At 46.9% G+C, this 25,769-nt stretch overlaps 1 protein-coding gene across 2 annotated transcripts in view; it reads left to right on the plus strand.

The window, feature by feature from the left end:
• Positions 1-25,769, plus strand: part of LOC126529420 (gamma-glutamyl hydrolase-like) — a 70,645-nt gene that overhangs the window by 20,144 nt on the left and 24,732 nt on the right. For both annotated transcript variants that reach the window (XM_055069585.2, XM_055069586.2), the window contains 2 exons: positions 20,562-20,679; positions 23,719-23,769. In XM_055069585.2, the coding sequence (XP_054925560.1) occupies positions 20,562-20,679; positions 23,719-23,769 (169 nt within the window). The remainder of the gene's footprint in view (positions 1-20,561; positions 20,680-23,718; positions 23,770-25,769) is intronic.

Below are 25,769 nucleotides of genomic sequence, written 5' to 3' on the forward strand. Positions count from 1 at the left end.
GGCAGCCCATATGCTGTCGATGAAATACTGGTACTAAAGGACTTGAGTGCGAGTTTGTTTTTATTGCTCAGTTACCTTGCTTTAGGCTCAGCTTCGGTGTGTGCAAGTTTTTGAGCACCTGTATAACAGACGAGGCGCATTGTTATTTGTTTCACGGGCAAAAAGCATTTAATGATACCACTAATACAAGTACAGAGTATGTAATGCTAATTATGTACAAACTGGCAATCCCCCTTGCGATGAAGAGTGCTATTAAGGTTGTTTTTGAACGGTTGGTTACTTGCATTGCTGTTGTGTCAAAATAGTGTCCTAATACTTGCCGTGCTTTTCTGTATTTGGGAGCATGACGCAAATTATGACGACAGGCAGATTATATGCACTTGTAAGCGCTATAGAAATATGCTCCCTCATTCGGCACATACTTCAAATAATGAGAGCAATTATAGGCTACTGCCTGTTCATACGGATGCACGTGGCTAGTTTAAAATTCTGTGGGTCCTTACTTCTCGTACTGTCAATGAAATACATGTACTCTACCTTCTTTCTGTAAGCCACAAGATGTGTGGCCGTCATGACATACGTGATAGTCAAGTTCCGTGTGACCAGCCCGTGATTGTTAATTTTCGCATTGGTTTGGACCTTCTGGAGCCTACGTTCGCTCATTATGTACAAACCTCAGTTGTGAATGAAAATTGCTTCTGCAGATGGACACTTTCGCACTGCCTGGAGGTCAGTCTTCTTCCAGTACGGAATGTGTGAATAAAAACAAAATACGTTCAATTTGTGTTGAGTTTTGGCTGACCGATAAATCGTCCAGCTTTAGTTGATTCACTTGACAACTCACGAACAAAATTAACGATTGATGGTGCCAGGAAGTTACTTTCTTTATACTACCCCCCCTATATCTGTTGACTAGTTGAACAGTAGCCCTAAACTTAACCAGAAGTTATGAATTTCAAAGCGACTACTTCCACGAAATGACGAAATGTAATATGTTATCTCCGAATATTGGTAGTTAACGACGGTTTGCTATAAATATTTTTCATTATAATTGCTTGGCACTGGTATGAACGAGCGCTGGCGCAATGCTTCAAAAAATGACTAGAAGCTTCCAAGATAAATGCGGAAAAAAAGCGCTTCGTAAACACGGCACACTTCTGCGGGTACTGCTCCGCGATTTGCATTCTCATGGTTGCTATCATAGTGTGCACGTGGTTATTTGGAGGTATAAGTATGACCGATCCCGAAAGTAAAATTTTCATTGTTGATAGTTAGCGCTTGTCTTCGTCTTTGTTTCTTCTTGTGTCCTTGTTTTGTTGCGCTATGCAGATACTTTTAAATGAGGTATAGGGAGTCTTCGCACCCTGCTTCAAGTTTTACTCAAGGTATAGGGAGTTTCCGAACCCTGCTTCAGCTTTGAACATCTCTGTGCTGTCGGTGGAGTCGCCGTCACCCGCGCTTCGGCGCAGTGATTCGAGTTTGCGCCCATCCACTCATTCTCGATACATTGGCGATAGAGGGGGGGGGGGGGGGGTAAGCTTAGGTGCATGAATTCGGGGTAGACGCGTGTAGATATCGTGCGAGAAACTATGCCAGGAAGTGGCGCTACTCCCTTTTTCACTCTGTATTGAACGGTACTCACTCTTACCGATGTTCCGGTGTTGAAGTCATTTAGTTGGAGGTTAGGGATTTAGGGTTTGGGAGTGAGGTACTTAAAAGCACGTACTTGAAGTGGCCAACGGACTGCCACCACTCACAAGGATCCTTGCCCCTTTCCAGAGGAGGCCTTTCCGCGTAGTCTATAACTTCCTTTTCAGGGGCAGATGCCAAATGTGTCTTCGCCTTGTTCATCACTAGATCGTCACAAGCACTCCATACACTGGATGCTACCAGGGGATACGAAGTCGTCGCTGGCCCAGCAGTGTCCCCACTGGGTTCCACGTCAGCTGCCTGGAGCTCCCTTGTCACAGGGTCTTTCAGCCAGGTAATCTGACCAGATGCCTGATGAACTGTGGCCGTAAAGCGCTGATCAAGAAACATGGCCAGGCTGGACACTTCGTCAAAGTCGCACTCCGCAAAGCGAGCGTAAACGTTATTTTTTCAAATCAATAAGATTTGAGTCCGGCGTTTTTTAGTGGGTCTGGGAACCCGCCGCGGACGCGGTTCCGAGGCCTTGTCTCGAAGCGGCTTCCTCGGCTCGCTGGACAGCCCAGAGTTGTGCTATCAGGTTCGAGCTGAGCAGTGCGGTCTTCCACTGCGAGCAGAGGCTGGCGGTGGAAGAGCCGGAGGGGTCGGCACTGCCCGACTTGTTTGTTAAGCGCTGACATTCCCATATCATGTGATTAAGTGTGGCAACCTCGCCACACGATGTGCATCTGTTTGTACTGTACATGTCTGGATACATGGCGTGTATGAGTCTGGGGTTTCTGTAAGAATCCGTTTGTAATTGTCTGAAGTGTACTGCTTGCGTCCTGTCTAACCTAGCGTGAGGGAATGGGTATACTCGTCTTTGTAACTGGTAGTGTGTCGTGATGTCGTGGAACCCGGTCATACGATCCTCTCACGCCCAGACGTTTGCAGTACCCCGTGGGCGCTCTTCCTCCGATGATGCTCGGTGAGTGAGGCCTCGAGTAACGCGGTGGGCCGCTTCGTTGGGGGTGCTCAATCCAGTGTGTGCCGGGATCCATAGCAAGTGCCTTCATTTATCGAAGTCAGCCTCTCTCTGGTGTATGGGATGTCGCTGGAGTATGTGATACGCCTCTTGCGAGATGCGCCCATTTGCAAAATTGCGAATTGCCGTTTGCGAATCGAAGGTCCCGTATGTCGCTTTGGTTTGTGTGAGGGCCAGTGCTATGGCCGCTTCCTCTGCCGCTTCGGCATGTGCCGTGTTCACGGTGACGCTCGTGAGGTGGTTGCCTCGGTGGCTAGTAACTGCCGCCATGAAACTCTTCCTGTCTCGATAACGGGCTGCGTCGGTGAAGACCGCCTCCTTGTTGTTGAACTTTGGTCCATGCATTGTGCCCTGGCTTTACGTCTCCCCGTGTGATGTTGGGGGTGCATGTTGCGAGGCAATGGGGGTAGATATAGCTGCTCACGTATGGTTCTTGGAATTTCTACTTTGATGCCGTGCTGCGTGGTGTGGTATGTGATGCCGAGCTTTTCGAGCACGTGTCTGCCCAGGCGGGTCTTGGATAGGCGCTCGAGTTGGGACAATTGTTGCGCCTCCACGAGTTCCTCAAGCGTATTGTGTAAGCCTAGTTAGTGCTTGGTGGTGCTGACTCCGGGCGCAAGTCCCAACGCACATTTGTACGCCTTGCGTATGAGGGCGTTGAGCTTGTTTCTTTCCGCGACCGCCCAGTTGTGAAACGCTGCCGTGTACTTTATTTGAGAAATGACGAAGGCTTGTATGAGTCGTATGACGCTGCCTTCGCGCATACCCGCGTGTTTGTTGGTGATGCGTCGAATGAGCTGCATCGTGCTGGTGGTCTTTGCCGTTACTTTGCGAAGTGCTTCGCCATTGCCGCCCTTGTGTTCGATCATCATTCCTAATACCCGGATGTTATTTACCTTCGGGATGGGTAGGCCGTTTGGGGCCGTTAATTGGATCTCTTCCTTTTCCGGGGGGTTGTAGCCTTTAGGTGGGCGCCCCTTTCTGACCGGTCTATATAGCAGCAGTTCGGATTTTTCGGCCGAGCAGGCAAGTCCAGTGCCCACGAGGTAGTTTTCCACGTATTGGGTGGCCTGCTGTAAACGCTGCTCGATCGTTCCGTCACTTCCCGTTGTCCAGATCGTGATATCATCCGCGTATAGCGTGTGATGCAGTCCTTCGATTTGAGGCAATCGGTCGGGTAACCCCAGCAGGACGAAGTTGAAGAGCATCGGCGAGATCACCGAGCCCTGCGGGGTGCTCGAGCTCCCGATGTTGATTTGATCTGACTCTAGTTGTCCCACTCGCATGCGAGCGGTTCTTCCCGTGAGGAAGTCTCGGACGTAGTTGTACGTTCGCAGTTCGAGATTTAGCTTGTCTATTTGTCGCAATATGGCATCGTGGCGACCGTTATCGAAGGCCTTCTTCAGGTCCAGCCCGAAGATGGCTCTCGTTGAGCGCCCCGAATTGTCTATAATTTGATGTTTTAGTTGCAGAAGGGCGTCTTGTGTGAGGAGATGTCTTCTGAACCCAATCATGGTGTGTGGGAATAATCCTTTGTCCTCGGGGTAATCCGTGAGTCTATTGAGAAACGCGTGCTCCATGAACTTGCCCACGCAAGACGTGAGGAAGATGGGGAGCAGGATCTCCAGCTGTAGTTTCTTGACTGGTTTCGGTATCAGTATGATCTATGCTTCTTTCCATTGGGGTAGCTTGCCGTGCGCCCTACACTCGTTAATGTATTTTGTGAGTTTCTCCATCGATCCGTAATCGAAATTGCGTAGTGCCTTATTGGATATTCGATCGGGGCTAGGGGCCGACGTGGTGTTGAGTTTCACGAGGGCCGCCTGGATTTCGGCAACGGAGAATTCCGCGTCTAGGGTGGCGTTGGCTTTTTCCCGAGAAGTCCGGATATATTTGCGATGGCGTCTGGGATATGTAAAGGCGTTCCGCATCCCGTAGGAATTGTTGCTCCGTTCCCCCGTAAGCGTGTATGATTTTTTATATGCCTTGCATGTGTGTGGTCTTGGTGTTGGCGGTATCAATCAGGTACCGCAGTAACTGCCACGTGCAACGCGCGGTGAGTTGACGGTCCATCTCCGCGCATTTCTCTTCCCATTGTTGTTGTTGCAGGTTAAGCGCGTGCTCTTCTATTTCTTTGTTGAGCTGCGCTATCCGTTTACGTAGTCTCCTATTGTGTCTCTGTTGTTTCCATCGGTGCTGCAGGTGGGTTTTGGCTTCCCACATGTGAAGCAACAGGGAGTCTATTGTCTCGAGCCCAGCTGTCGACGGGATCGTTTGCGTCACGCTCTCGATATCCCACCGCAGTTGGTCGGTCCATTGGTCTATGTCTTTGATGTCTTCCACCTGTTGCTTGTCACGATGTTTGCGTAGCTGATTCCAGTTGGTGACCTTCATTTGACGACCGGCATTGTGTTCCTGCGGGCCGTCTTCTGTTTCTATGGGAATAATGTAGTGATCGCTTCGCAAGACTTGCATGATCTTTGTCCAAGTGACTTTGCGTGTGTTGCACGTAAAAGTAAGGTCCGGCGTCGTGTCAGTGCTGACACTGTTGCCCTGCCCTGTTGGTGCCGCGGGGTCGGTGACCAGCTCGAGTCCGACGTATTGCGCCGTTGCCTGCAGATGCGTGCCTTTGGGGTGATCGTGCTTGTAACCCCATGCCCTATACACTGCGTTAAAGTCCCCCCGCCCCCTTCCCCAATGAACAGCTGTTGCCCCTGGGCGATGTCGATTGCCCGTTTGAAGAGGACATGGAAGCGGTGCTGGCGGCATCTGGGACTGCTGTAGACGTTGAGCACGAAGATGCTGTTGCGCGTCTTGCGTGGTGGAATTAGTTCTACGAGGACGGCTTCAATGTCTCTGATTTTGGTGTCGTGTTCGATAGCTGTGTGCGCTCGCTTGGCCAGCGTATTGAAGTTTGGTTTCTCCGCCTTGCCTGTTATAGACTGGTACCCCGCGAGCTTGGCGGGACCGTTTGTTTGTTGCAGTATGTTGACGTCTGGGCGTTCGGGGATCGTTTTCAGGTATTGTTGTAAATGCGCTCGTTTGTTTTGGTAACTTCTGCAGTTCCACTTCCATATCGTGTGTTTTTGTTTTGATGGGTGTCGGGCCATGTTTATATTTTGTTGCATGTGTTGCGCCGCTTCCCTGTGCGGCGGTACGATCGTGCTCTTCGCGGCTTCTAATCTGGACAGTCTGAGGTGAACGCTCTCCAAGCTGAGCTGGATGGTACGCGTGATGGACGCGATGATAGTTTTCTCGAGATTGCTTAAGTGAGCCTCGAGTGCGCCTATTCGCGCGTCGCGTACGTATCGCTGCGTGCGTGCGCTTGGGTCGTGTTGCCTCTATAAGGGTGGGAGTGGGTATCCGTTTAGTATCGGATGAATTAGACCTTGTCGTCCTCTAAGGGTTCCTCTTCTGTTCCCTGCGTGGGCTGCGTGGCCTGTGTGGGAGTGGGTCTGTGTTTAGTGTCGGGGCATACGACCTCGTCGTCCTCTATGGGTTCTTGAGTTTCCTGCATGGCCTCTGTATCGGTACCACTTTTCACGGCATGCTGGAGTTGCTGTATGAGGTCGTCTTTTGCGCGAATCTGTGTCTGCATGTGTTCTATTTGCTTCTGTAGCGCTTGTATCGCCTGTGTTAATTTAGTTATCTCCGTCTCTGTCTTAGTGGGTGTTTTGTCGCCAGCCTTCGCGGTTGGTGCTCGTTTTCCCGTGACCGCATCTGCCCAGCTCACCTTCTCGGTGGTCTCAGTGTGTCTCGTTGGGGTCCTTCTGGGGGTGTGGCTGCGAGAACGGTGTTGCTGCTGCTGCAGCCGGGGGTCTGGGGTGTGGCTTCGGGACCGGGAGCGGCCTCGGCTGCGAGTCCCGGATCTTGAGCGGGGCTTGCCGGCGGGGTTGTTGGCTTAAGCGGCCGCCTCCTCGGCGGCCCTGTGTCGTTCCCATTGCCTTTTTGTCACGACGTAGGGGGTCTTGTATCATGCGCGGCAGTTGCGATCCACCGTCATGTGTGTTCCCCCGCCCAGCTTGCAATGGGGGGAGCACTGTTGGTCGGGGCCTGGGTTAAGGGCGTCACAACCACGGCACGCTTTGTCCTGAGGATTGGGGCACACGTTCATGCGGTGACCGAGTCTCCCGCAGCAGTGACACATGTCGATTTGCTTGCTATACAGGGCGCGGCGAAGGAGGGCGCCGTCGTACCTGACGTAGCAGGGCACTCGCGGTCCTTCAAAGGCCACTATGACCGTCTTGGTATTACTGAGTCGTTTGGCTGCCAGGGCGTGGGGGTTGCGTGCATGAACGATGTTGGTGTGAATGGACTTGGCGTCCTCCTCCAAAGGGATTCCCCTGATGATTCCCTTCACCGTGTAGTCAGGGGGCGTCTCGTAGGCACTGACCTCGTGGCGGCGATCACCTATGGTGATGGCTTCTAACTGTCTGTACTTAGCGGCGTGAGTAGCGTGGGGTGTACTCACGAGTATGATGTTCTGGAGGTTATTGGAGCACACCGTGTCCTCCCTTGCTTGTTGCGCCGGTACGTCGGCAGCCCGGTGCGAGGCGAGGCCGATGCGAGGCGCACGGTTTCGGTGGTGGCAACGTCGAGGCCTCCTCGTGGTCGTATCACGATTTTGAAATCACTTCGTGGGAGTAGTGACATTTTGCTGTTCCTTATGACTTGCTGCTTCACGTTACGCTGTCTTTGACGCTAACGCTGTCGGTCGCCGTTCGCTCCTTCGCCGGTGCGGGAGTGGGCTCCGTTCTGGGTGTTGCTTTGCGCGGTCTCGCGGTCGAATTGGGTTTTGTATCTGGTGGTGCACCAAACGTTGCCCTCGAGAAACTCTTCGGGGGAGATGTCCTCCCCGTTCACTTGAACTTGCATCATTGCTTGCATCATTGCATCATTGCATCATTGCATCATTGCAACTTGCATCATTGCGAAGCCAGCACCCGCGTGGGAGAAGGGGCTGGGCGCGTCCCCTCGAGTGTCTGGTGAGGCCCAGCATGCGAACTACTCCGGTGAGAGTTAGCGTGGAGCCGGTCAAAAGCCTCTGTAATTGGGAAGAAAGTCGTTTCCCCACCTTGAATATGGTGCCAGTAGAATCTTGGCGACTTCCTGAATACGCTGGTGTTAAATTCATGGGGTGAATGACCGATAATCACAGCGTAGCTGCTCTCGGAAAACGGAGCCGACGTGAGATGTGTCCGCTCCCTTCGGCGACTTCTTGCTCCACCGCAAAGCGAGTCTTGATACATTTTGCGAGATTGTTAGTAAATCCTGAGTTGCCTTTGCAACCTTCGAGGCAATGCAGCATTATAATGCTGCATTGCCTCATGTCTAATTCCTATTATTTGTTGTATACAACAAATAATAGGAATTAGACATGACAATGAGGGCTACTTTTTAGCACTTAAGGTCACAGTTGCGTCAGACAAGGGCTTCAATGCCCCCAGAAACTCCACACTGCATCTATCCACTCTGCGGATTTAAATGTATCTATGCTCGTGTCCGAAGTGATGAGCTCAAGTGTGATGGTCTCGGAGTTCAAGGAACCTGGAGAGCCCCATGAGGTACTGATTATTTCATCTTGCGTCAACATCCTGCACAACGTGGGGCACGTCTTTGTTCAACTGCCTCTGCACATCGTTCAGTCTTTTCTGCGCACTAGGGCTATGCTTCTAGTTTATCACACTCGCTTTCGCCTTCTTGCAGGGTCTGTTGATTGCCGGAACCCGCCGCGGTTGCTCAGTGGCTATGGTGTTAGGCTGCTGAGCACGAGGTCGCGGGATCGAATCCCGGCCACGGCGGCCGCATTTCGATGGGGGCGAAATGCGAAAACACCCGTGTACTTAGATTTAGGTGCACGTTAAAGAACCCGAGGTGGTCGAAATTTCCGGAGTCCTCTACTACGGCGTGCCTCATAATCAGAAAGTGGTTTTGGCACGTAAAACCCCATAATATATTTTAATTTTTTTTATTGCCGGAGTTCACAACATCGCATCGCTGATCGCCAGCTGTGGAGTGTGCTCAAAACAGTATCGCTGGAGCCAAGACAGTCTCCTGGCAGCCGCTCGGATATTGCGGCCGTTGTCCGTCGCGATGTACTTCACGCAGTCGATTGGTGTCTCGCTGTCGGTGCGTAGCCGCTCCAACGAGGCAGCTATGTTCACAGCCGTGTGACTGTCCGGCACATGCGCATGTTCAAGGTGAACTCTTTCATCTTGAACTTCATCGTAAAGAAAATGACACGTGAGGCTTATAAAATCCTCGTTGGCACGCGACGTCCAGATGTCGCCCGTAAAAGCGGGAGTGCTCCTTCCTTGATCAAGTGCTTTTCGCAGCTCGTGTCGTACCTTTGCTCTTGTGTCGTCATACAGGCACGGGACGAGCACACACGACCATTTTTGTTCGAGATAGCAGACTGTAGCACGGTACAGCTGCTTTCGCGAGTGCTTTGAAACCTTCGTTGTCTACAAAGCTGTTAGGGAGAAGATCTAAGGCGACCATTTCATCCACTCTCTGGTGAAGTGCGTTTTCTTCCTTCTGAGACAATGGCTGCTGGGTCTTTGCTGAAGTACATCAATACAGCGTCGGTTGATTCTTCAACGGTGCGTTTGCGACGGCGTCCTTTTTTTTCGTACTCTTCCATCAACAAAGGCTGCTACTGCTTCATGTGATTTTGAAGAGTTGTGGTTCTTCCCGTCGGCGTTTGAAGAACACGTTCGCACGACTTGCACCGAGCTGTCGATGGCGAGAATCTTGTGTGTTACCGCCAAAGAAGACTTCTTCCGGCTATTTCTTTTCTTGCTCGGTGGCCCGTCATCCGCAGTTGACGCCGTTCTTGGAGAACACGCTTGGGCGAGGGCTGTATAAGCACCGAGACAGTTGCAAATGGCGCAGTGGCGAAGTTAGCGTGGTTAGCGCTTGCCTCACAAAGCAGCAGCACGTAGCAAAGAGCCGGCGACCATCTTAGAAAAGCGGGAACACAAGGCGGGAGTTGCCGATGGCTATGCAATGTTCTCCTCGGACATATAACTTTTTCTTTTTATTTTCCAAATATTTAAAAACAGTCTAGGTAACATTCTGGAGATACATATTTTGTTGCATATACTCACAGAGCCCGAAAGTACATCATATATCGTTATGAAAGAGCAACAGAATGAAGCTTGGTAAATAGGGAAACTGATCGTGTCTCAGCGGCGCGATGCAGATTGACTGAAACAGAGCAGGCGAATACGTGAGCGGATCATGCGAAGTTCTCAGTGAATAAACTTATTCTTAGGAGAACGCGGGGCAAGCATATAATTTGTTGCCTGCTCCCTTATTCGCAGTCTGTCCGAATATTCGCCTTTTCCACCGTTATTAGGCACTCCTCGAATATGCGGGAATTTCGGAATATGCTTTTCCTGAATAGGGTACGCTTCGAATAAGGAAAATACCCGATTCGTATTTCATACTGAGATGTGAACAACGACAAGCTGCCCCCAGTACGCTAAAGCTAGGTAATAAATACATTTCTGGAGAAGAGCAAGCAGATGCGTTTAACAACGTTTTTACAACCCTAGCTCATAACAACCCGCATCATGATTCTAATAAATACATTAATTCTTACATTAATGACACGATATTTCTGAATCCGGCTACAACAGAAGAAGTTATATCAGTAATACAAAACCTTAATAACGGCCGTAGCTATGACACTGACGGCATTCAAGCAAGGTCTGTGAAGCGCGTTGTAGGAGTCATTGCGCCTGTTATTGCCGATATATTTAACTTATGCTTAGCTACCAGAACATTCCCTAATAAAATGCAAATAGCCAAAGTAACCGTTCTGTGTAAGAAAGGAGACCGCAATGATTTAGGAAATTATAGACCAGTATCTATACTCCCAATCTTCTCAAAAGCTTTTGACAAAGTTCTGTATACTAGGTTGTCTCATGTTATTAATAAGCATGATCTTCTGTCACCGAATCAATTTGGGTTTTGTAAAAATAAATCTGCCGAGTTAGCACTACTCGACCAAAGGAATACATAATTACACAGTTTGAAAAGAAAGCCTTCGTTATTGGAGTCCTCATGGACTTCTCTAAGGCATTCAACTTAGTGAAATACACTATACTCCTAAGTAACTTAGAGTGTTATGGTTTTCAGGGACAGGCTCAAATGCTTCTTAAATTATATTTAGCACATAGAAAACAGGCTGTCTGCATAGACAATATGAAATCTGAACTAAAATCTGTTATTTCTCGCGTTCCACAGGACAGTGTATTGGGACCATTACTATTTAATATGTACCTTAATGATATCTCCAACATTAACTCCCCTGCTAAATTTATTATCTACGCTGATGATACTAGCATCTTTCTTGCTAGAAATGATTTTTATCTTCTTGTTCGGGAATGAAATGACACTATGAACGAGTTACAAAAATGGTCCCAATCCAAATGCATGCGTATAAATGAAAAGAAAACACAAGCTGTCATATTCCGCCCTAAAAATAAACCAGTTCCCTCCTCTCTCGAGATTAAGCTAAATTCACGACGTATAGATGTGGTCGAGCAATTTAAATGTCTCGGAGTAGTTTTTTCCTCCTGTATGCCTTGGCAACATCACGTGGACCATATCACAACGAAACTGGCTTAAATAACTGGGGTCGTATGTCGGCTCAGATACGCTCTTCCAAGGCCAGCAAAATTACTGCTCTATAATTCCCTTTTTTTACTCCTATTTAAACTATTGTGATTTATTGTGCGGCACAGTCACAATTTGCTGTCTTCAGCGCATCTACATCTTGCAGAAGTTCCTTCGTCATGTTCACAATGTCCCCTGGGGCTCACCGAGCGTGGACCTCTTTCTGCAAAGTAGTGTGCTGAAGGTCCACAACTTGTATAAATACCGCTTGAGCGTCCGGTTTAAACTGGAAATGCGGAGAAACGTAAATCACATACGTTACCTTGCTGATTTGCGTACCCAAAAAGCAACCTACAAGACAAGGTATGCGGAGAATTGGGTAGTGCCGACCCGTCGAACAAATTCCGGTGGAGAACGCCTACAATTCACTCTTCCTTCTCTCTTAAATGCTTATGTATATAATAATATTGATCTCTTCAGTGCGTCAGACTGCTTTGCGTGCTATGTATGTTACCATGTAGGTTCTGTTTTTCTTTGTGGTGAATATTGTCTAAATATTGTATAATTTTGTTATGTTTTCTTTTGTACTTGTTCATTATTGTATAACTGTTACTAGACTGCAATTACCTTTGTTTTAAAAGCCTTTTTGTGAAGCCGCAGCCAAGTGAAAGGGGGCTGTGGCTTTGTCAAGTTGTTTCTGACAGCTTTATCTGCGCCTCCGCTGTCTGTATCTGTGCAAGGCAGAAATAAAAAATTTGAATTTGAAAAGAAAATGTGAAATTCGTAATATTCGCTCACCCCTACTTTCGATAGGTCAACTTTGTTATGTGAAAAGTTGAACACGGTGCTGCAACACCTCCTTGTTTGTTCTCAGAAGCCGTCAGCATTTGTCGCACCCTGCCGTAGGTACGCCGTATGCCGTATGGCGTACGCCGTACGCCTGCCGTATGCTTCAGGCTTGTCATGACGCGCCTCACTTGCGGTTTAAAAATCTCATCTAAACTGAAGCCCCTCAGTGCTAGTGTGCCGAGGTTTCAGTGGCACAGTGGAACGTAAAGAATCTCGACGTTCAGAAACAAACGTCACTCGTCAAAAGAACACCTTGGGAAGGTAGTTTTCCGCGCGCTCTTCCGTGTACGTAACGTAAAACCTTGTTAGTCAACCTTAAATCGGCACTGTCAGCGAATGGCAAACACCGCATCCATCGAAGCCGCTTCAGAAATACCATGCGGACGCGTGGTATGCAAAGGCAAAGCTACTCAGGCGATTAGCGCAGGGCCGGTTATTAGAAGGTTCAGGTGGAGGTGATAATAACTCTTATAAGCACAATGGAAGCGAGATATGCGCCAGCGGTGTCTCGAATGACAAGGTCTTCGCGGAGAGGCCTTATCTGGCCAGCCCTTCCTATAGATAGATGCCTGCGAGGCGAGCCGAAAACCGCCTGCCCTTTCCTTTCCATTTTCCTCCTTGCCACTTGTATGGCCAATAGCGCCCCTTGTGGTGGACGCTTGTGACACACCGGTCGCTGCGCCGCCGGTAAAACTCGAGCAGACGACGACTGCACGTTGTGATTTATGCGTAAGCACACGAAGTTCATGCTATTTCTTCGTTAACGCTGCTATACAACCGTACGTATTAATTGCTCAACAATGCGCCATGGCAGCATGCTGCAACGCTCGTTTAGTCAGGGAAAAGCAAAAAAAAAAAAAAAAAAAGACCCGGGCGTGTCTTTCAACGAGATACCTCCCAACAGCAGTTTGAGTGACCACTGGCTAAGGCGATTCTGAGTAAGGATTAAGTGTCACAAAGTTACCCTGTAGTGCTTTGTAGTGTGCAGTTAGCACATCCACACTGTCGACTTCAGGAAAGATTTATCGTGCGGGTACTGAAGCCACTTGTCGTGTCCAGTGTTTTAACAGTTTTCAGTCAACGGGCCTCACTGGACTGCGGCCTCCTGTGCCGGCCGCCAGCGCCGACGCGGCGGAATACTGAAACTATGACTCACCCGGCCTGCCTGCAGGAAGCTTCGCCGACGGGAGTCACGTGACTCCAGCGGTACGGTTGCGAGTGTTAGACTGCGGTGCCTGCTAGGGCGTGTCCAATGATATAGGAGGAGACGTCGCAGGCATCAACTAGAGGAAGTGCTAATCTGGCACAACGCGCTTGCCGTCTCTGACCGATAGCAAACGTCAGTGTCTCGTCTGTTACCATGTGGTGCGTATCGTTGATCGTCTGCTTCGCGGTTTCTGTCGTCTGCGCTGCGGCGACGGACAGACCCATCATAGGTGCGTATCTGTGCCACTTATGTCACGCTTCATTTTATTTTCTGCGGTAGTCTACGTACAGCTGCGGATATCATTTGAGAGCTCGAGCGACTCGCAAATATGACTGAAATAAAGATAGTGCGTACGGTTGCAACTGTCGCGTTGGTTTGTTTCTTGCGATGAATGAAGTTAAAGCAGCGCGCCCAGGTGGGAACATGTCGCTTTGTTACAAACTGAACTGTCTTGGCGGGTTGTTCGGAGTTATGCAGCTGTTTTCGCTGAAATCCCACTAACAGAAGAAATTTTGTTTTTCCGCCGCTCATTGCGAGGTATAGCGTGTCCCAACTAACGTTAGACAGGCTGTTCAACGAAACAAAAAGATTACAAGAAGACGGCGCATGGAGGAAAGAAACAAAATAGGAGAGCCCTTGACATCACGTTTTGGAAGCCCGAAATGCAGCCACGTTCGTGTGCCATCTCCCGTTGCGCCTCTAATCAGCTCGTCGAAGCAGATAGGCGGGATCTTTGAACTTTCATCGCTACGAGCCGTCGGTAGTGTGTGCTGTCGACGCGCGTCAGAACAGAGAGAGAGAGAGAGAGAGAGAGAGAGAGAGAGAGAGAGAGAGAGTAAAACTTTATTCAATCTAAATAAAATAAGGCACGATGGTTGGAGCCCCTATTAGCCTACGAAACTTTTGTAACAGTTTCAGTGAAGCAGACGCGCTCCCGTGCTTTTCCGTGGCGCGTTGAAGAAGACGACGAAGACCCGTGCCCTGATTGCCTTTACGAGCCATGTTTTGAGGCAACAACGACAGCAGCAACAACATGAGTGTATTTGTTACTGGCTGACACTCACACTCATAGACCCTAAACACAACTTTTAAGCTTACACACCACGCTCCAAAGTCAGGTTGTCTCGTGAACAGAATTTGCTACGAGAATGACACGGGCCGAAAAAACCTGCCTCGCTTTTCAGAGGCCTAGAGCAGCAGCGAGAGATTCAGGAGCGAGGTTGCTATGGCAACGTTGACGTTTGGGGTACCAGTCCCCGTGGTCCTTTGCGAAAAACAGCACGTGACTTCCGCCACACTTTCTTCAGTACGTCCGTGCTCTCCTATGCATTCCTTCCTCCATGCTCGGGCCCAACTCCGATGCCATATTAGTGGTGTACTTGAGGGCCATGTATGATACATCGAATTTGTCCGCTTTAGGTTTACTACTAGACGCAATTGACAGAATTGACATAGTTTTTCATTGCTGAATTACCGAGTTGTAAACTTGATAGTTTCGTTTCCTGAAAATTTGCTATACCTACGCTGTTCTGTCGTCAAAGGTGTGACGACCGAACAGCCTATAGGTCTTAAGATTGTATCATGCACCATGTTTTCTAAATTGTTTTCTTCGCTGAACTGCTTTACTCACGTTAGCTGGAACACATTATATAGGAAGTAGCCATGAACGACGTTCTGTATTAGACACTTGTAGGAATCGCCTTTTGAATATAGACTACATGTTCACTTTCATATTGGAGCAGAGTGCTAGTACAATCTCTTTATTACTTTAGCGGAGAACTGGCGAGGAAATAAACCTCGGTAGAATGTTAAATTAAGCAGCAGCGTATTTTGGCGCGTATTTTCATACGTGAATCTCTCGTAACGCTACAGCCGCTGGATTTCTAGCCAATATGTATGTTTTCCACCGTGACTGGCTTCAGTTTTACGAATATAGCCCCACCCCCTCTCCTAAAACTAATATTTAACCGATAACATCCCAGCTGCTTATGAAGGGTGCCTGCAGCGGAGGGTCCAAAATTAATTTCGATTGCCTGGGGTTGTTTTAACGCGAACTCAGATAGAACTAGCCACTTTGAGCGAAGCAGTCCTTGCCTACACCATCCCATGAGTTCGCCTGGGTCGGTCGGTCTGTTTGTTGTTCTGTCGGTCGCTGGTCGTCTTCCCGCCAAGTAGATCCATCCTCCCTCTTAGGAAAAGAAATAATAATAATAAAATAAGCTCGCCGGCGGGATTCAAACTTCGTCCCCCAGCGAAGAAGCCCGATGCAGTAACCATTAGGCCCACACATTCCTTTTTCGTACGCGTTATTTGTTACACCATGCGTAATACCATATGCGAGAAACGTGCAAGTGCTATAGCGACCCACATCTCGTATTTATGGCATAAAAAGGAATTATAAATCACAATGTGAACATGCACGCACGACAGAAGGAGTACAAGTAGTTTAGAACTTAAATAAAGAGTGGCGACGACAGGTAACTTATGAAGAGGTGGTATCAGTCCGGTTGAAACTCTGTTAGGTCGTTCATGTCCGTCGAGCGACCAATCATTTGAGAATGCTGTAATTCCGACGAAACAATGGGCTCAGGGTTTCGGTACAACGTGCATGTCTTCCACAAGCTACGTAGTCCAATTAGAAAAAGAAAAAAAGAAAGACCACATCAAATGGTGCGTCTTCTTTGTGGGGTGCAGTCAAGAATCGCATGGTATGCTGATTCAAAATCGAACTCTTTCTTCTATTAATCAAGACAATCAATCAAGTCAAGACATGGCCGTGCGCCTCCAGCGACCTCCAGCGAAGCAGGTAATAGAGGGGGTGCTATGCACACGGCCGTTGACACACCGGCTGACACACGGCCGTGTCACCGGCCGTGTGCACAGCACCCCTCTGTTGTCTATTCTACACCCTCGCCGCTAACACACTTTCGGTCGTTTCCTCACCCACGCGCCTTACTCCCATCTTCCCTTTAGAGGAACCCTACGTATAAATACTGTGCCGAGGAAAGCATGTGTCGCCTTGAAAAAAGACAAGTCCACTTGTCGGAACGTTGGCTCCCGCTTTCACCTTGTTCTCGTTTTGCTCAACGTTGTTGCGTTGTCAGTGCGCGCCCCAGGGAGAGGGGCCAACCGCTCACCAGCGACGAACCACTCGCATAACGTGCGATGGAACAAAAAAAAAGGGGGGGGGGAGTCTCCTCACTTTTGCAGATACGCGGTGAGGGTGTCCGCCATGACAGTGCGTATAGACTGTAATGACAGAGTCGTGTCACCGTAGCGAGTGCTTGCACATAAACGCAACTAACACGGCACATACCCACAATATGGGGGGGGAGGGGTGGAGGTTTGACACCAAGAAGCGTGCGCGCGCGTCTTGATTACGATGACTATTTCCATAATATCGCAGATAAAACGCAACTAACGTAACGTAACGACGAGGGATAGGCCAAGACGCATGTCCGCGTGTTGATTGCGAGGATGATATCCTTTAATACTATGGCCTTCACCCACAACAAGGGCGATTCACCAAGAAGCGGGCCGTACCAACAAGTACTACCACCAAGTATATAGCTATTACAAGTATCTACCGACAAGTATCTACCAACAAGTATATAGCTGTTTGAGATAATCGGCGCGTGTCGAGGATGACACTGCGACACAACACAGTAGAGGGGCTCCGCGCATTTAAAAAAGACAAAAAAGAAGAAATGAAGAAAATACGAGCGGTGATGAGATTTGGTCACACTGCGTATATAGCACGTGCGCGACTGAACACTGCCGCGCGAGCCAGTTTCCTTCGCACCAAAAGACGCGGGAATGAAATGAGCAAATTAATAGCATTTAATTCAACCGCTTCGCGCAAGCTTCGCTCCACATAGATTGCAACATGTGGATATTCCGCAGAATTTATATTAATTTTTTAAAAATTGCGTCCCCGTAAATGTGCGAGCACGCCGCGTCCGATAATCGAATCCGGGACCTCATGCTTAGCAACAGAGCGCCATGGAGGTTTTAATTAAGAGAGTTAATTAGTGAAATGGAGAGAGCCAGAGAGAAAGAGAGAGAAACTCTTTATTGGCGGATGTTTTCGACGGTGACTTTTTGTAATACCAATCAGCGGTTATTACAAAGGCCTTGACCTGTTACCAGAAAGTTAACGTCCCGGCATGTGCTCTGTTTAATACACACACATAAACACATTTCAGATGGGGGTGGAATATGAAAAACGCTCGTCTGCTTACGTTTGGGTGCACGTGAGAGAATCGTATACATGGTCAAATTAAATGCGGAGCCTTCCACGGCATGGTCTCTTAATCCCAGTGTTACTTAAAGGGGTCCTGAGCAGCGTACTATGGCAGTAATTCCTAACGTTCTTTTCGTTTGGCATCATTTTTTTTCCGCTGTGTCATTGCCTTGCACGTAGCCGCTCCGACGCTATTGCGCGTTATCAGCCCCCGACACGACGCGAGAGACGGTACGACATGAATAGATTGGAACGACGAGAGTCCTCGCCGTGGTTCGAATTACGAAATCCGTTCTCGCCTTATCAAAATGTTGCAGCTGCTTCGTTATAATCTCACTCGCGCTCAAGTGTTCCCTTCACGCAAAACTTGTCTATTTAGTACGGTAGTTACACACACACACACACACACACACACACACACACACACACACACACACACACACACACACACACACACACACACACACACACACACACACACACACACACACACACACACACACACACACACACACACACACACACACACACACACACACACACGCACGCACACGCACACGCACACGCACGCGCACGCACACGCACACGCACACACACGCACACGCACACGCACGCACACACACGCACACACACACACACACACATGCTCGCACACACGCACGTACGCACACACATTGATAACTATTACTTAGAAGTGTCGATTCCGCGTCGGTGTTCATAGAAACATTGTTGTTCTGCTTTACAGCTGCCTCAGTATAACCATCTGCTTACTCGAAGTGTTAAACCTCAACTAAGGGCGCATGTTTCACCGCGATTGCCTGTTAGTTATTCAATTAGCTAGTTAGTTGGTTAGTTAGTTAGTTAGTCTGTTGGTCATGCAGTGGACATAACCTTTGGTTCCGCACAAGAATATTAGTGAAAAGCGAGTTTTTTTGCTCCGGTTTCCTTTTACTGGCAGGGAACAAAGTCTCAACAAAGCACAGAAACGCGCCATCTATATGTTTCTCTTCGAGTTATTTTTCCACCTTGCCTGCAACGCTGTAAACTAATTTACACACTTATGTGTGCATAAGGGTGTGTAGCTCGGTCTTAATCTCACACCAATACACCCTTTGTGGGCTCAACACTCTTAAAACAGCTGCACCATTTGGGGTGTATATCTGTCCCAAGAACCAACAATAATCGTCACCTGCCGTGCTTGCGTTTCCTTTTTTGAAAACTCAGCGCTCGCTACTTTCCTGTCGAGAATGCTGTGTCACGCTGATAACGCGCAAGCCGTTCGTGACTGGGAAGTACTTGGAAGGCTGACAGCGTCAAAGAAAGGAAATACGGGCAGAACAGATGACGATTACCGTTAGGGACAAAATAAGCACCAAAGGGGGTAAATTTTTTTTAAAGAGTGAAGTACGCGAATTGTACACTCTAAAAACAGTTGCACACAACACAACGATAATCGTCATCTGTCTTGCCCGCATTTCTTTTCTTTAACGCTGCGAGCCCGGTATACTTCCAAGTCAGTTATCAGCACGACAGTTATCGACAGTTATCGAGAGTTATCGAGAGTTATCGACAGTTATCAGTAGGTAGTTATCGACAGGAAAGTAATGAGCGCAGCGTTCTCAAGAAAGGAAATGCGGGCAAGACAGATGACGATTATCATTGTGTGGCAAATATACACCCCAAAGGGTGTAAACGTTTTTAGAGTGTAGATTGATTTACACCCATGTGCATTTTAAGGGTGCAAATTAGTTAACAGCGAAGGGCCGTATATATCAGGTGTTCTTCCTTATGCAGAACGCTTATGCGCTAATTAATTTTAAAAAAATTTCCAACTTTAAGTTGGAACTACGAAACTGAAGACAGAGCAGAGGTGATGCACCCATTTTTTTTTTTCTAGCAGGAACCCAAATACTATAGCGCCACTTCCGAGACGTGCGACTCCCAACGTGTGCTGTACAACACGTTGGCGTTTCGGTTAGCAGTTTTTTTTTTCCAATGTAGTGCCTCTTGCAGTTGGAGGCGATCTTGAGCGGATGCCGAGACATTGCTTTAGCGCACCTTCAAGAGGGATATATCGAAAGGGGTGCTAGTCTTTAGGATTCCCGCTCAGCAGATACGACTTCACTGCTCATTGGCTTCGATTTTGCAATCACAACACGCGCCCTCAAGTGAGCAATGAGATACATTTTTAGCACACGTTAGGTAATTAGTGAGATTATCATGTGAAAATGTTGATGCCTCTAGTGTCCAACTAGCCACGTAGACTATCCGAAAGAACGGCAGGGGCCTAGATATGGCAGATAAAGAAAAGAATGTATTCCGCACAAGACAAAAAAAAAATATGAAAGCACATTAGAACACGCGGATGGTAATGGCAACGTTTGTTGTCTTCGGGTAACATTCTAGTGCTAGCACACAAGGACAAAACAGAGACGTAGACACCACGATGCGTTAACTTGAAAATATTTCATTTTTTTTCCTCTGGGAAATTCGTTCATTTGCGCACTGCGCGCAACCGCGCCGGTCCTAGTCAAACTGTGACGCCGCTCTTTCAATAAATAAATAAATAAATAAATAAATAAATAAATAAATAAATAAATAAATAAATAAATAAATAAATAAATAAAGCGCGTCTCTTTACCAAGTAAGTCGACAGAGGCAGCGCCAACCCCGATACTCTATAACCGTTCAAGTTATAACCCATCGCGGAATTCGCGTCTAACCTTTTCCCGTTATCTGCTGGCGCTGGCATGTTATCCTAGTTCGCACACCTGCACTGAGAGCAGGTCAATTGTTGTCGTTTCTAGCAAAAAAAAAAGAAGATTATTAGTTCAACGCCCTGAGGAACGCGGTGGATATATGCGCTTTGCGGTCTGTTTCGACGGTTTGCGCCGTTACCTGTGTACCCTCCACTCGAGTCCCCGTCGCCGACTGAATTGACTTACACGAGTTACGTAACCGTGCAGGTATCGTGTCGCAGCATCTCTACAGCCGCACGTTCAATCCAAACAGGACGGATACCTACATCGCCGCATCTTACGTCAAGTTCATCGAGGCTTCCGGAGGTCGAGCGGTGCCAATTTTGTAAGCGTTCAAGTCGTTCTTTTTGTATTTTTGCGTCGGCAACGCCTTGTGCAAAGCGTAGAGCTTTCAACAACAACAACAACAACAACAACAACAACAACAACAACAACAACAACAACAACAACAACAACAACAACAACAACAACAACAACAACAACAACAACAACAACAACAACAACAACAACAACAACAACAACAACAACAACAACAACAACAGTTTGGTTTTCACGTTCTCTTGCCGTGACCGAAGGTGTTTTAGGTTAACGGAATGAAAGTGTTGTTTTGAAAGTGTATGTGAACGGCTCTGCAGTGATTGACGTTGCCGTTTAGAAATAACGCAATTGGTTAAAAATGTAAAGATGGACAATAAGGTGACCGTCATAGTATTGGTGTAGCCTCGAAAATTTAAGAATCAATCAATCAATCAATCAATCAATCAATCAATCAATCAATCAATCAATCAATCAATCAGTCAATCAATCAATCAATCAATCAATCAATCAATCAATCAATCAATCAATCAATCAATCAATCAGCTCTGTTCACGCATAAATTATTGACGTTAAGAAGAAATCTACGTGAAAATTTCACCTAGAATTTTACGCTCGACGGTATACCGAGAGGGGTGGTCCATTATCATGTCTCTGCTCTCTTCTTCCTCGAGGTGGAGTGGTCCCGAGGTCGGCTCTGCAAAGAGGCGGCCCAGGCCCTTCCTTTTCCCTAACCTTTATTCTCTGTCGGTGTTAGCGGTACATAATATTTCCTGTTAACTAGTAGAGAGCGAGGCTCTAAACTGAACAGCCTTAATAGATCTTGCTGACCTGAAGGCTAACATAAGTAGTTACACTTTCAGGAAGAAAGAATTTTGGTGTATACCATATCGTTAGGACGGAAATTGGGGCACAAGCGATCCGCTATATATTCCCACGATTTCAACAATGTTATTGTAGAATATTACAGCATACGAGATATTAAATGCCATTTTTTAATTTTCAGTCAACAGTTATATGTGCATGTAAAATTTATATATACTTTATGTGTTGGACATGATATATGTATTCAACTGATGAGGAAGACTGTAGGATGTGTGTTGTGAAAATGTCTTTTTTTTTAGAACTTCTTCTGTGTGGTTTGTGTTGAATGCATTTTTGTTTTATCGATATATTTGAGGTACTTGCGTTTGCTGTATGCTATGTACACGAGGGACTCGGGTATGTTTCAAGCGAATTTGTCACTTTTTCCTTGGGGCCTTCCCGCGTCTTCGTGATGAAAACAAATAAATAAACCTAATCAAATAAAACTTACAAAAGAGACTTCAAGAAAAGTCTCCTGTAAAAGAAAAATAATAATAAGCTGCTACACGCAACAAGGTGACAGACATCCTAAAGTGCAGAAGTGAACTTAGTGAAGCGTTAAAAGGAAGGTCTGGCTCGGGTCAAACTTCTATTTCCCTGCTGAGATAGGCGTAAAACGCAGAAGCGCTCTCATGACCCAACCGCCGAACTAATTTGAATGAAATTTGTTACATTTGAAGAAGCAAGGTAAATTACACTAACTGTAATAAGCTGAATTTGAATTAGGACCTCGAATAAGCGAAAAAAAAAAGATCAGCCGCCCAAAGTTTACAAATTCGAAACTCTGCACCAAAAAGAAAAAAAAAGCAGATGTCGCCGTTCTGTAAACTGCATCTGTTAGAGCTTATAAAGTTGACAAATTTAATATAGGAATTTTTAGCTTCACTAAACTTGTTATAAGATTTACGAGGGTGTCGCAAACGCCCCCCTCACTGATTATTATTATTATTATTATTATTATTAATATTATTATTAATCAATACTGTAAGCCTTGAAAGGTTCATCCAGGAGTGGACATACAAACAGTACAGGCGTATCGCTTTGTCATACTGGGGTTTGCAGCAAACTCAAAAAACAAGGCAATGGTTGCAATCGACGCGCCATGTAAGCAAGAAGTAAATACAAGGAAACAAAAACAAACTATAAACAGTGCGAACGCCATGTAAAGTGTAAGATGCAGTTAATACAGAAAAAAAAAATGCACATTGAGTGTGCCGTGTAACGTACAAACAGTATCAAGTGTAATGTATGTTAACATACCATCCAATGGACAAACGTCCTATATTCCTATAGTCCTATACTTGAGAGTGGTGTATAATATCACCATCGTCATCAGCCTATTTTTACGTCCACAGCCAGAACGAAGGCCTCTCCAAGCGATCTCCGATTGCCACTCTGTCCTGCGCGAGCTTATTCCAGCTTGCACCCGCAAATTTCCTAATTTCATCACTGCACCTAACTTTATGCCGTTCTCGACTGCGCTTCCCTTCCCTTGGCACCCATTCTGGGTGTATATACGGCAGTGCATCAATTTTGTCTGCTTATGTGCGTTGTTAGGTGCAGTTTACAGAATTGTGACTTCGTTTCGTATTGCTTATAGACCGAGCTTGTAACTCGATGCCTAGGTTTATTTTTGTGCTTTTCAATTTCTGGAATATTTTCGGAGAAATTTACGAAACAAATTGAGATACCACTTCCTAAAATCACTAATTTTAATTTTTTTTTCTAATTGCAACAAACCTCATAAAGATTGGTGCGCTGGTTGCTGAGAAAAACGATTCCTCCGTTCCGGTCTATTTAGAAAGACGTTCTCGAGGTAAATCTTTTTTTTAACATCCATAACCTAAAGGCTATTTACAAGTGCACGTGTATTCTAACAATTTAGAAGGCAGCAAGAAACAGAGAACTCCGAAAAATGTGCATAGTCACAAATGCGGATAGAGAACTTAATTTGTATAAATGAGCAGCACGTTGCGCTCGTGAAAGAGGTTGATTTTTCATCTACACACGCTTCATATGTTACCTTACAATACAGGAAGTATAGTTAACATGAGGAATTGCGGTTATCATATGTATGCAATCATATGTCGCTGTAATCATGTGTAATCATGTGTTTCGCTTGCACATTAAGTTATACTTTAAAGTTCTACGCATTTCTTTGCATGCTGGGACGACTCTCTTGCAGTGTCAACCAAACAAAAGAGTACTACAAGAAACTATTCAACTCCATCAACGGGTAAGTGTACGTGTCGCTTCGACCGATTAACTATGGTCTTAGTTACTTCTGTTATAGTTTAGCGTACTCTTTCTTGGCGGCGTTCGTAGGTTAACTGTGGTTGAGAATTGCTGTAACCATATCCATCAAGAAAGAAAAAGAAAGGGCGGACCTAGTGCCGACGCTTAAGATGACAAAGTCGACGTACATGGAGGTCAAAGTGATTCGTTGAAAAAAATGCTGACTATATCTCTCCATTAAGTCTGTCTCTGTTTTCATGTTCGTCATTCCCTGATTTCGTATCTCATTCGTATCGTATTTCGTGTCCGAGTACGTCGACTTCGTATTCTCTAGCGTCGACTCTTGGTCGGCCCTCCTTCTTTTATCAAGAGGCCAGGTGTGCCGAACCCAAATATTGTGAAATCTATGGGGCAATGTGTTTTATTTTCGACTATATTGGTGCTTACTATGCCCGTACCAATAATTTTGCCTGATCTGCGGCTAGCTCTCGACTTCTTGTGAGCACCGGCGAAGCCACCTTCCAGGCACCGGTGCCTCGCACGTGCCCTGCTTAGTCCAAGCGAAAAGGATGGGTAGTACGCGAATTAGTATAGTTTTCGTATGCAGCAGCGGTGGCGGTGGCGGCGGCCCCGTTTATTATAGTCTCAGGCGCTCCTCTGAAGGTCTCGGCTTTCTGGTCACACGTTCTCTCCTGCAGCAGTATACTTGCAAAAAAAAAAAAAAGAAAAAAAAATTCGATGCTTGCCGCTCGGTGGCAGGGGGCGCGCAATGTTGCTGGATTCCGGCGAGACAAATGTCCAGCGAGAGAGAATGTCCAACTAAGATGGCGTTTCCCAACGAGACTCGATGTCCGACGACTTCGAATTGGACATTCCGTCTTGTTGGAAATGTACACAGGCCGCAAGCTGTCTGTGGAGACTCTTTTAACATTCTGCGCGCATACCACGTATAGTTGTGAATGTCAAGCTGAATTTGTGCAAAGCTTTCTTTGGACATTGACTATAACGCTGGCTGTAAAGCTGACTATAACGATTTTTCCTTCAGTCTCATCTCGTGCGCCATCGAGGTTCTTCACCTATAGCGGCGTTGTGACGCTTCTCCCCAGGCTAGCGTTCTGAGACGCTTTCAGCGCAAAGCTAAGCCTTGCTATCGCTTGCAATGCTTCGCCTTCGGGCGAAACTGACAGTGCTTTTCATTTTCGTCTGAAGGATTCATACGAAGCGTGTGACGTCCGCTTATAATTATATCTCATTAAACATTCTGCTGCGCAAGGGTGCCACCTGACTGAACTCACTATCGTGGAAGAAACAGGCGACGGCTTCAAGATGCTATCGCAAAGTCTCAGCCATGTGTGAGAATTTCAGAAATGTGGCAAAATTTTTACTTTTGTACAAAAGTAAATAAGCTTCCATTTACAAACTCCTCCTCTCTGTAATAATTCTTTCTCTCTCTACAGCTTAGAGTACAACTGGTTTTTTAAAATACTTTCTTAACTGATTGTAAGCTGTTCTTTCTTGGGTGCCGTCACACCTATTGCGTATGTTCGTATGCTCTTTTGTTGGAATAAACTATTTCTGAACATCACGAACCGTTCGGTTCAGTGCGCCAGCCAATTAGGTTCGTTTCTTTCAGTGACGTCAAGCGGTTTTGCGTGTTTAAAACGGTTGTTTCCTCCGTACAGATCTGTCTTTGTGTCACTCGTCTCGGGAGGAAACCTGAACCTGAAACCTGAATGTTTAAGGTGTGAAATTTTAGTTCGCTTTACCGCATCGGTACATGCCCAAAAGTTCGACATGTCAAATCTTATGGCCCGTGGTCAGATCAGTGTTCTGCCAAACGTAACGTTTTTTATCGTGATACAACGAGACTTCGTCTTCGAATTAGCCTATAGCATTTGCACCAGCGGAGCAAAGTCGTCAAGTTGTGAGCGGACTCTGGATTGCTCACTTCCTTTTCAGACGTCAGTGGTAGGCGCAGTGCGTTTTAATGCGAGATCATTA

This window comes from Dermacentor andersoni, chromosome 8, assembly GCF_023375885.2.
Source record: "Dermacentor andersoni chromosome 8, qqDerAnde1_hic_scaffold, whole genome shotgun sequence".
In the NCBI taxonomy this organism is placed as follows: domain Eukaryota; kingdom Metazoa; phylum Arthropoda; class Arachnida; order Ixodida; family Ixodidae; genus Dermacentor; species Dermacentor andersoni.